The sequence below is a fragment of the Pristiophorus japonicus genome, chromosome 19 (genome assembly GCF_044704955.1).
Source record: "Pristiophorus japonicus isolate sPriJap1 chromosome 19, sPriJap1.hap1, whole genome shotgun sequence".
Classification (NCBI taxonomy): Eukaryota; Metazoa; Chordata; class Chondrichthyes; family Pristiophoridae; genus Pristiophorus; species Pristiophorus japonicus.
This window is the reverse complement of record NC_091995.1, coordinates 43,748,823-43,760,826: the sequence shown is the minus strand read 5'-3', so window position 1 is coordinate 43,760,826 and position 12,004 is coordinate 43,748,823. Positions and strand designations below refer to the sequence as shown.

Genomic DNA, 12,004 nt, shown 5'->3' with positions numbered 1-12,004 from the left:
ACACACACACAGGCACAGATAGGAAGACACACACACACACACACACACACAAGCAAACACAAACAGAGGCACATACACACACATATACCCACATACACAACGGGACAATGGAACACTCAAAGACATGCCTATATTGAGGAATTATACACACAGTAATATATTGATTATTGTAAGTGTTGTGTAATTCAGCCTGAGATTGGGACTGTCACATTGATGTTCTTACCTTGGGGCCCTGTCGTCCGGGGTAACCGGGAAGACCTGGTACTCCGAGCTTGCCCTAAAAACAGGGAAATACTTGTTATTAAACAGTGACAATCACAACACACAGAGATCCCATGTTATACATATGACATGTACATTCACAGCGCATGAACAACCACGTGTATTTATATAGCGCCTTTAACATAGTAAAACGTCCCAAGGCGCTTCACAGGAGCGTAAATCAGACAGAATTTGACACCGAGCCAAAGAAGGAGTTTTTAAGACAGGTGACCAAAGGCTTGGTCGAAGAGGTAGGTTTTAGGCAGAGTCTTAAAGGAGGAGATAAAGATCGATGTGGAGAGGTTTAGGGAGGGAATTCCAGAGCTGAAGGCACGGCCGGCAATGGTGGCGCGATGGAACTTGGGCATGTGCAAGAGGTGAGAGTTAGAGAAATGGAGAGGGCTGAGAGGGTTGTGGGGAGGGGCGAGGGTGGGAGGGAGAGGCGAGGGTGGGAGGGATGAGGGTGGGAGGGAGAGGCGAGGGTGGAAGGGAGGGATGAGAGTGGGAGGGAGGGGCGAGGGGGGTAGGGAGGGGCGAGGGTGGGAGGGAGGGGCGAGGGGGGTAGGGAGGGGCGAGGGTGGGAGGAAGCGGTGAGGGGGTAGGGAGGGGCGAGAAGGGTAGGGAAGGGCGAGGGGGTAGGGAGGGGCGAAGGGGTAGGGAGGGGCGAGGCCATGGAGGGATTAAATGAAGAGGATGATAATTTTATATTGGAGGGGTTGGGGGTCAGGGAGGGTCAGTAAGGTCAGGGTGATGGGAGGCAGGACTTGGTGTGGGATAGGATGTGGGCCACAGAGTTTAAAGGAGGGAGGAGGATGGGAAACCGTCCAGGAGAACACTGGAATCACCAGACTCAAGGCAACAAAAGCATGGATTAAAGTCTCAACAACAGATGGACTGAGGTGGGGGACGGGTGGTGGTGGGGAGGGGGGGGGGGAGGGGTGGTGGGGGGGAGGGGGGTTGGGGGGGGAGGGGTGCTGGGGGTGGGAGGGGGGGTTGGGGGGTCGGGGTGGTGGAGGGGAGGGGAGCTGGGGGGGAGGGGGGGACGAGTGGTGGTGGGGAGGGGGGGTTGGGGGGGGAGGGGTGGTGGGGGGTCGGGGGGCTGGGGGGGGGGGTCGGGTGGTGGGGGGGAGGGGGGCAGGGTGAGGCGGTGAATGTTATGGAGCTGGAATCGGGCTCCTCGCGGTGGAGAGGTTTTGAGGTCCGAAGGTGATTCGACTCAGATTCCAGTTTACCGGCAGCGCTCTGCACAGAGACAGCGGCAGGAAGGATCACCGGGGAAGGGAAGGAAAGACAGGAAAAACAGGAAAAAAAGAAATGAAAGAAAGATAAAGAAAAGAATAGGAAGGAAGGAAGGAAGGAAGGAGGGAAGGAAGGAAGGAAGGAGGGAGGGAGGAAGGAAGGAAGGAAGGAGGGAAGGAAGGAGGGAAGGAGCGATGGATGAAGGAGGGATGGAGGGAAGGAAGGAAGGAGGGATGGAGGGAAGGAAGGAAGGAGGGATGGAGGGAAGGAAGGAAGGAGGAATGGAAGGAAGGAAGGAAGGAGGGAAGGAGGGAAGGAAGGAGGGAAGGAAGGAGGGAAGGAAGGAGGGAAGGAGGGAAGGAAGGAGGGAAGGAGGGAAGGAAGGAAGGAAGGAAGGAGGAAAGGAAGGAAGGGGCAATGGATGGAAGGAGGGAAGGAGGGATGGAGGGAAGGAAGGAAGAAGGAGGGAAGGAAGGAAGGAAGGAAGGAAGGAAGGAAGGAGGGAAGGAAGGAGGGAAGGAAAGAGGGAAGGAGGAAAGGAGCGACGGATTGAAGGACGGATGGAGGGAAGGAAGGAAGGAGGGATGGAAGGAGGGATGGAGGGAAGAAAGGAGGGAAGGAGGGAAGGGAGGGAAGGGAGGGAAGGATGGAGGGAAGGAAGGAAGGAAGGAGGGAAGGAGGGAGGGAAGGAGGGAAGGAAGGAGGGAAGGAGGGAAGGAGGGAGGGAAGGAGGGAAGGAAGGAGGGAAGGAAGGAGGGAAGGAGGGAAGGATGGAAGGAGGGAATGAGGGAGGGAAGGAGGGAAGGAAGGAGCGACGGATGGAAGGAGGGAAGGAGGGAAGGAAGGAAGGAGGGATGGAAGGAAGGAAGGAGGGAAAGAGGGAAGGAAGGAAGGAAGGAGGGATGGAGGGAAGGAAGGAAGGAGGAATGGAAGGAAGGAAGGAAGGAGGGAAGGAGGGAAGGAAGGAGGGAAGGAAGGAGGGAAGGAAGGAGGGAAGGAAGGAGGGAAGGAAGGAGGGAAGGAGGGAAGGAAGGAAGGAAGGAAGGAGGAAAGGAAGGAAGGGGCAATGGATGGAAGGAGGGAAGGAGGGATGGAGGGAAGGAAGGAAGGAAGGAAGGAGGGAGGGAAGGAAGGAAGGAAGGAAGGAAGGAAGGAGGGAAGGAAGGAGGGAAGGAAAGCGGGAAGGAGGAAAGGAGCGACGGATTGAAGGATGGATGGAGGGAAGGAAGGAAGGAGGGATGGAAGGAGGGATGGAGGGAAGAAAGGAGGGAAGGAGGGAAGGGAGGGAAGGGAGGGAAGGATGGAGGGAAGGAAGGAAGGAAGGAGGGAAGGAGGGAGGGAAGGAGGGAAGGAAGGAGGGAAGGAGGGAAGGAGGGAGGGAAGGAGGGAAGGAAGGAGGGAAGGAAGGAGGGAAGGAGGGAAGGATGGAAGGAGGGAGGGAAGGAGGGAAGGAAGGAGCGACGGATGGAAGGAGGGAAGGAGGGAAGGAAGGAAGAAGGGATGGAAGGAAGGAAGGAGGGAAAGAGGGAAGGAAGGAGGGAAGGAGGGAAGGAAGGAGGGAAGGAAGGAGGGAAGAAGGGAAGGAAGGAGGGAAGGAAGGAGGGAAGGAGGGAAGGAAGGAGGGAAGGAGGGAAGGAAGGAAGCTACCTTGCCCAACATTAACCAGCCTCACCCAGCTGGGGTGTACAATACCTCAATGTCTCTCACCTTCTCACCTGTCGGACCTAATGGACCAGGGTCACCTGGAGGTCCCACCCGGCCTTTGGGACCTTCAGGTCCATCCTCCCCTCGAGGACCACTTGGCCCGAGCTCCCCCTGAAAAAGACAAAGAAAAGGGCATCAGTGTTGCACTCTTTTCAAATGAGACATGTCCAGTGGTCCTTGGTCAATGGATCATCATCAAACTACAACTGAGAGGGGCCGAGGCAGTTCGTCTCCCCTTCCTGATACCTTCCTGGTGAAAAATCTTTGTTGAGGATGGAGTTAGGATACAGATCGGCCATGATCTCATTGAATGGCGGATCAGGATCGAGGATTTGAATGGCCGACTCCTGTCTCTATGGTGGTTTTGACTTTTTGCTTTCTCTATATTGGGATGACATTCTAAGCTCCCGTGACCCTAAAGGTGTGGCCCATCAAGGGCCTGTATTGTCTTCCGCAGCACGATTGTAAACCATGGGCCCAATAGGGATTCCCAATACGGAGTTGGCCAAGTGTATCAGAGGTCAGTGTGACGAGATTCCTCACAATGTGAGGTCAGGGGTCGCCTCGTTCAGTTTACGATGAAAGTGAAGTGTTGTCACCTCCTAACCAGTGAAACGTCACAGCCCGCCAACGCGCTTCCAATTACGGCCTACTACATTGTCCTCTGTCCCTGGGAAACGCAAGCTTGGTTATTCATCGAGCAGTCTCCTTACTCGTTCACCCTTGAGGCCCATGTCTCCCTTGAAGCCTGGAAAGCCATCTTCACCCTAGGAGAAAGCAAGAGGCAATGAGTGACATGCAGCAAATGAGAGTCACACCAGGAGCAAATCCACCACCTTTCTCGACAATCAATCTTGACAAAAAGAACTTGTATTTCGACAGCACATTTCACAACCTCAGGACGTCCCAAAGCACTTTACAGCCAATGAAGTACCTTTTTTTGCAGTGTAGTCACAGTTGCAATGTGGGAAACGTGGCAGCCAATTTGTGCTAGCTCCTACAGACAGCACCGTGATAATGACCAGATCATCTTTTTTTTTAAAGTGATCTTGGTTGAGGAGTAAATATTGGCTCGAGGACACAGCAACAACTTGTGTTTATATAGCGCCTTTAGCGTAGTGAAATGTCCCAAGGCACTTCACAGGAGGGTTATGAGACACAAATTTGACACCGAGCCGCAAAAGGAGAAATTAGCGCAAGTCTTGGTCAAAGAGGCAAGTTTTAAGGTCTTGAAGGAGGAAAGAGAGGTAGAGAGGCGGAGAGGTTTAGGGAGGGAGTTCCAGAGCTTGGGGCCCAGGAAACAGAAGGCACGGCCACCAATGGTTGTGCGATTATAATCAGGGATGCTCAGGAGGGCAGAATTAGAGGAGTGCAGACATCTCGGGGACGTTGTGGGGCTGGAGGAGATTACAGAGATAGGGAGGGGCGAGGGGCCAGGGAGGGATTTGAAAACAAGGATGAGAATTTTGAAATCGAGGCGTTGCTTAACCGGGAGCCAATGTAGGTCAGTGAGCACAGCGGGGTGATGGGTGAACGGGTCTTGGTGCGAGTTAGGACATAAGGCAGCTGAGTTTTGGATCATTTCTAGTTTATGGCAGAGAACTCTCCTGCTCTGCTTCGAAATAGTGGCCGTGGGATCTTTTACGTCCACCTAAGAGAGCAGACGGGGCCTCGTTCTAACGTCTCATCCGAAAGAGGGCACCTCCGGCAGTGCAGCATTCCCTCAGCATTGCCCTGGAGCGTGGATTATGTGCTCAAGTCCCTGGAGTGGGGGCTCGAACCCACAACCTTCTGACTCAGAGACGGGACAGTGCTCCCCACTGGGACACAGCTGACCAATTGGAATGAATGGAGGGAATAACCGGCAGGTTCTATAAGGAACGTGCGAGGCTCCCCACCAGAGTCTCCTCTCTGCGCTCTGCTCAGGTGATGCTCAACACCCGGGGGGGGGGGGGGGGGGTAAAGGTGACAATCTAACCCCGCGTCACCACCCTTCCTGATTCGCATCTTACCTCTGGGCCCAGCATCACCCAGGAGGGCCATTATCCAAACCCATCGCTGCCCAGTTAAGAACAGCAACTACAGATATCTCAACAGTACCTTCTCCACTACAGGGAGCTACTGGCTATGGGTGGCACTGATGCAGGCCTCCTAGTTGTCTCATTCCACAAGGGCGGCAAGAGTGCCCAGACGGAGTATCTGCACGTGGGCATGGTTACGACACAAAACAGCAGCTCCTAAGACCTGCGACGGGCCTGGGGTTGGTCCGTGCCAACCAGTGCCACTGCCTCTGTCTGGAACGTGCCCCGTTGACTGCGTCAAGTGTGACGTTCTCGGCTAATGCCAGGCAGAGCTGGCTCCTGTGCGGGAACAACTGAAGCGGCCAGACCCACCGGGGCGACACCCCCCGGCTGAAAACGAGCTAAGGCGGGCAAAACCGCTGGGTGTCGATGTGAAGCCAAGCTTGGGGTTTAAGGGCCAGTGAGATTTCAAACCCCAGGAGGAGGGAATATTGTGGGCGGTGAGGAGATCCACAGTCTTCAGCTCCAGGAGCCCCTGGAAAGCAGGAGTTGGAGCACGAGCCCTGATCCTGACAGTGTAAGAAGAAGGAGGAAGTGAGAGAAAGGATGGATCTTGGGGAGGAATGAGAGGGGAAAGCTCAGAGGAGTGATGACCATAGTTGTATCAATGAACTATAAGGGGATAAAATAGGTGGAGAAAGGGTTTGGAGGGTAAAGCTGTGAAAAGCATCATAGGGGCCGAAATTCAGGCCCGCCAGAAAGCTGGCACAATGCTGTTTTTTTTAAGGGCTTTTCCTGCCGTCTCGGAAGAGGTCGACTCTTGATCGATATTCAGCACTCTGTCTTTTTTTTTTAAGCGGCCAAGAAGTCGGTCATAATGGGGCGGACGTGAGGCAGTAAGTGCTGCTGAGGGGTGGAAGTAGAGACGGGGCAGATTCTCCCGCTGCTGACATCATTGCACATCTGTGTCACCGTGTCCCTCCCCTCCATTAAAGGGGAAGAGCATCGGCGAATCGATAATGGTCAGCACTGGGCCACCGGGGAGGGTTTCGGCCGGGGGGAACAATCGCCCGGCCAACATGGAAGTCGGCCGGCAAAAAAAATATAATGGCGGCAGCCTCGGGACCTTGCCTGTACTGGTGCACCGATCAGTGGGCATTCGATTTTTCGACCTGAATATCGCCGAAGGTGGAGGGGGCTCCCGGTAAGTGGGAAGTGCACATTGATGACGCACTCACGGCCGCTCGGCAGCGGCGGCGTGGAAGTGGGGAACGCCAGAAACCGCGCCCCCCACTGAATTTGGCTGGTGGCGGCCATTAGATTCCGTCGCCTGGCCGCTGCATTCTGGCACGAAATGGTGTTATCGGGACCCTGAACTTTGGCCTCCATGGGAAGGAGGCTATTCGGCCCATCGTGTCCGCGCCGGCCGACCAAGAGCTACCCAGCCTAATCCCACTTTCCAGCTCTAGGTCCGTAACCCTGTATGTTACAGCACTTCAGGTGCACATCCAAGTACTTTTTAAATGTGGTGAGGGTTTCTGCCTCTACCACCCATTCAGGCCGTGAGTTCCAGACCCCCACCACCTTCTGAGTGAAGATATTTCCCCTCAAATCACCTCTAAACCTCCTAACAATACTTTAAATCTATGGCCCCTGGTTGTTGACCCTTCTGCTAAGGGAAATAGATCCTTCCTATCCACTCTATCCAGGCCCCTCATAATTTTATACACCTCAATTTAAATTGCCCCTCAGCCTCCTCTGTTCCAAAGAAAACAGCCCCAGCCTATCCAATCTTTCCTCATAGCTAAAGTTTTCCACTCCTGGCAACATCCTCGTAAATCTCCTCTCCAGTGCAATCACGTCCTTCCTGTAATGTGGTGACCAAAACTGCATGCAGTTCTCCAGCTGTGGCCTAACCAGTGTTTTATACAGTTCAAGCATCATCCATCAGTAAGCTCAGGTTGGCAACCAATGTTGCCTCTAAGCCGCACGGCGCACAGTAACGGGAACGGTCCTGTGCAGGCCGCTCACCGGCCTGTGAATACCGCACGCGCGCGGAAATTTAAAGGGATCACGCACAAAGCGCAACGTACAGGGAACAGTGTTGGCCACGTGTTCAAAGGGCATGCAGAAAACCAAAGGCCGGATGAAACGCTCTCACCTTTTCACCTTTGTGTCCCATCAGCCCTCGGATTCCCTCGGATCCCTGAAAGTGACAGAAGGACAGTTAGTTACAGGGTTAGCGGGGGGACCGATAACAACCGACGGTGACTCAGGCGCTCGGGGTGACTCACAAACACAGCCAATCGCGCTCGATGCTGAGTCTCACCTTCACACCACGAGGTCCGGGATAGCCGATTGGACCCTGAGGACCTGACGAACCCTGTGTGAAGAACAAGAGCGAGATGGTTACACAAAGCATTGCCCAGGGTAAGGGGGCGGGGGGAGGAGGGGTGTTCGTAACTTGCATCTTACCAACATTATTAATGCTGTAGAACTCACCTATCAACATCATCATAGGCAGTCCCTCGAAATCGAGGAAGACTTGCTTCCACTCGAAAAGTGAGTTCTCAGGTGACTGAACAGTCCAATATGGGAATTACAGTCTCTGTCACAGGTGGGACAGACAGTGGTTGAAGGAAAGGGTGGGTGGGGAGTCTGGTTTGCCGCACGCTCCTTCCGCTGCCTGCGCTTGTTTTCTGCATGCTCTCGGCAATGAGACTCAAGATGCTCAGCGCCCTCCCGGATGTACTTCCTCCACTTGGGGCGGTCTTGGGCCAGGGACTCCCAGGTGTCAATGGGGATGTTGCATTTTATCAAGGAGGCTTTGAGGGTGTCCTTGAAACGTTTCCTCTGCCCACCTGGGGTTCATTTGCCATGTAGGAGTTCCGAGCAGAGCGCTTGCTTTGGGAGTCTTGTGTCTGGCATGCGGACAATGTGGCCTGCCCAGCGGAGCTGGTCGAGTGTGGTCAGTGCTTCAATGCTGGGGATGTTGGCCTGGTCGAGAACGCTAATGTTGGTGCGCCTGTCCTCCCAGGGGTTTATAGGATCTTGCGGAGACATCGTTGGTGGTATTTCTCCAGTGATTTGAGGTGCCTCCTGCACATGGTCCATGCCTCTGAGCCATACAGGAGGGCGGGTATCACTCACCTAACTCACCTAAACACCAGGGCAGCACACTCACTTTGTTTCCTGAGAATGCAGGGGTAAAATATCGGGCCGAAAACGGCGGCCTCTCCGGTGCGTATGGAATGATCCAACGCATCCCCGCAGGATGAACATTTGCGCAGGAGAGATTGGGCTATTTGCCCAACTCTTGCCCCATGAATGTCCTTCAAACTCTTGTGCCTGATAAAAGCAGGAGCCGAGCTTACTTTTACAGGTGTAAGAGTTTTAAAACACACAAAAACATAATAAAATTAAATGAAAGAAAAACACATTTTATCGTTAAAAACCCTGCCCCCTAAGGTAAATTTATTTTAAACCATAATTAAAAACACGTTAAAAAATATCGGAAAAATACATATTTTTTTATTGGACATAAATAACTTTAATTTAAATTAATCTTCAATATGTGGTGTACTTTTTCTATATTTATTTGTGTTTGGGTGTTGGGGGGGTGTTTCTCAATCGTAACAATGGGAATGCCAACTTACGGAGTTCCTATTATTATGAATGAGAAAATACTGGACCTGGATTGGCTGCCCAGAGCCATGTGACTCCAGCTCCAGCTTACGGGTGTCCTGACGTGCACGCGCTGCGATGCGCAGGGAGAGGAGGCCTCAGGGCCGGGATCACCGGGATCTCCGGTGGGCGCAGCAGGAACAGGTAGGTGCGCATCTTTTTTCACTATTTCGCCCGCTGTAAGTCCTCCACCGAGATTTCTCGGCCTATATCTCAGTGAGATTCCTCATGTTTAACACCCCTTTGACCTGCTGCTGGTAAGACTGTTCAGGGGATCTGCCTCTAACTGGGAGGTAAAACAATGGGGATGGGGGAAATTGATGTCAAAAGCAAAGCAAGATCACAACCAAATGTCCACGGCCTCTCCCATCTTAACACTCAGGGAAAGTTCCTCCTGAAAGACATCCGTTAAATCATCATCATCATCAAAGGCAGTCCCTCGGAATCGAGGAAGACTCTTAAAGTGAGTTCTTTGGTGGCTGAACAGTCCAATATGAGAGCCACAGACTCTGTCACAGGTGGGACAGATAGTCGTTGAGGGAAGGAGTGGGTGGGACTGGTTTGCCGCTGCCTGTGCTTGATTTCTGCATGCTCTCGGCGATGAGACTCGAGGTGCTCAGCGCCCTCCTGGATGCTCTTCCTCCACTTAGGGCGGTCTATGGCCAGGGACTCCAGGTGTCGGTGGGGATGTCGCACTTTATCAGGGAGGCTTTCAGGGTGTACATACAAGCAGCCTCCCAAAGCGCTTCACAGCCAATGAATTACTTTTTGAAGTATAGTAACTGTTATGGTGGCAAACTGGGCAAACCAATGTTCACACAGCAAGATCCCACAAACAGCAAATCAATGAATTACCAGCTAATCTGTTTTTTTGTTCTGTTAATCGAGTGTTAATTGGCCAGGACACCAGGGAGAGCTCCCCTGCTCTTCTTTGAAAGAGTGCCGTGGGATCTGTTACACCCAAAGCACAGTATCCCTGACAATGTCCAAATCAAGTCTCGATGACGTACCTGGTTACCTTTGGAACCCGTTGGACCTTCTTTACCCGGGTGACCCTGTAAAGAATGAAAACACAGGTCAGAGGTCAAGGAATGCCAATAAGCAAAATCACACATTTAGAGAGCACAAATAAACAAAATCACACATTGCCAACAAAGGTCAGAGGTCAGAGAGAACCAATAAACAAAATCACACATTACCAATAAAGGTCAGAGGTCAGAGAGAACCAATAAGCAAAATCACACATTACCAACAAAGGTCAGAGGTCAGAGAGTGCCAATAAGCAAGAACACACATTACCAATAAAGGTCACATGAGACCAAGCACAAAACAAAATGTCACACCAATAAATAATTTCCACAATTGATATGATGTCACTGCTCCGAGGAGGGGTTTGGTTCACGAATCTATCAAAACTGATTTCCAAATTTTAACTTTGTGGTCACCCTTATTTTTCCAGTGTAAGTAAGTGTTGATAGAGTTGCTTATAATTTCCCATGCCATCATGCGAGTCTCATCCAGGTCTCACCGTGCCCCCCCCCCCCCATGACCGATCTTTGAGTGACTTTCACACAGTAACACCAGTGGACGTTTCACCATCACTGTGCCTGAGCTGACAACCGGTCAGCCCAGGGAGGTTGACATTTCTCTTGTGTGACTGTCAGTCTAAGGGTTAACGATGTACTGTCGGCAGGGCGTTCAAACACTCCGGAAATGTTCCTGTTTTTAAAAGAAGGAGCGTTAGATCGCCGGACAGGGCCCAGAAACACCAGAGTTTCTGTCAGAGCCGGTCATTCCGCAGTTGGACCAGTGAACAGCGATAACTCGCACCTCTCAATGTTCACCGGGATATTGCAGCGACTAGCTACGCAGTTATTGATGGAGCAGCAACACGTAACCAGCATTGGGACTCTGCTGTGCAACATTCCTAGCCCAGAAGACTGCTTTTTCTATTCAATTGCTTTATTTAAATTGTTTAGCTTCATGGAGGTAAAAAACAAAAATTCTCCATTTGAATCTCATTGCGAAATTGCTATTGGAAAAATAAGCTAGCTTTGCTTGGTCTAGCGAGCTCGAAACACGGCCTCAAACAAATCCTGCCCACACCACGGAGTTCATCGGGAACAATTTTTCATTCCATCGACGACGGGAATTGGATCTCTACTTAAAATGTAAAAGTTTGCAGGGCTGTGGAGAAAGGGCAGGGGAGTGGGGACTAATTGGATCGCTCTTGCAGAGAGCTGGCACAGGCACGATGGGCCGAATGGCCTAATCCTGTGCGATAACAGTCAGGAATAAAGGATGAAACCCGCTTGTTTGGCCCATCCAGCCTGCTCCTTGTAGTAAACTGTGCAGAATTTACGCCCCCATAATCTCCTGTTGGAACTGCAGGGAGAGCTTTCGAGCTCAACAAGCTCGGAGGAATCTCTCTCTCACTCCCGCTTCAAGGAAGACCCTCGAGCGGAAAGTCCTCAGGACGTCAATGCAGCGCCGTCAGTTCGACGGTGTCAAGCCTGGACATACCCAGGAGGGGCTGCAGCCAATGAGCAAGCTTTCTGCTGCTTGTCCCACCAGGATTACCCAATGCAATAGGTCACTGGCTGAAGGGATCCCAGCCAATCCCAGACATGAAATACTGTGTCCCGTTTTGGCCCCTCACACAGTGGGTGATATTGAGGCTTTGGAAAGAGTGCAGAAGAGGGCCACGAGACTAATTCCAAGTCTAAAGTGTTGTGTATCTGTAAAGCATGCACTCCCATGTTCCGCCACCAGGGAGCGCATCCCCTGAAGTCCTAAGGGATCCCAGCATCCCTTGGAAGCACTGTATATAAGCCGGCCCCTAAGGCCTGTTCCTCACTCTGGAATGTCTTATTAAAGACTGAGGTCACTGTTACTGTAACCTCCCTGTTTGCAGTCTCACCTGTGTTAGGAACACAATATAAAGCATCTTAGTTATCAAGATAGCTTAAAAGACTCGGGACTATTTACCTTAGAGCAGCGTAGACTTAGGGGTATCTGATCGAGGTTTATAAGATAATGAAGTGAATAGATGGTGTTGCAGCTGACCGTTTATTTCAATTAAACAGGTTAGGCAG

General features: G+C 52.1%; 1 protein-coding gene across 2 annotated transcripts in view; it reads right to left on the bottom strand.

Moving 5' to 3' along the window:
• Positions 1-12,004, bottom strand: part of LOC139229844 (collagen alpha-1(V) chain-like) — a 255,106-nt gene that overhangs the window by 108,243 nt on the left and 134,859 nt on the right. For both annotated transcript variants that reach the window (XM_070861460.1, XM_070861459.1), the window contains exons 16-21: positions 9,920-9,964; positions 7,555-7,608; positions 7,387-7,431; positions 3,918-3,971; positions 3,208-3,315; positions 224-277 (exon numbers count right to left, since the gene is read on the bottom strand). In XM_070861460.1, the coding sequence (XP_070717561.1) occupies positions 224-277; positions 3,208-3,315; positions 3,918-3,971; positions 7,387-7,431; positions 7,555-7,608; positions 9,920-9,964 (360 nt within the window). The remainder of the gene's footprint in view (positions 1-223; positions 278-3,207; positions 3,316-3,917; positions 3,972-7,386; positions 7,432-7,554; positions 7,609-9,919; positions 9,965-12,004) is intronic.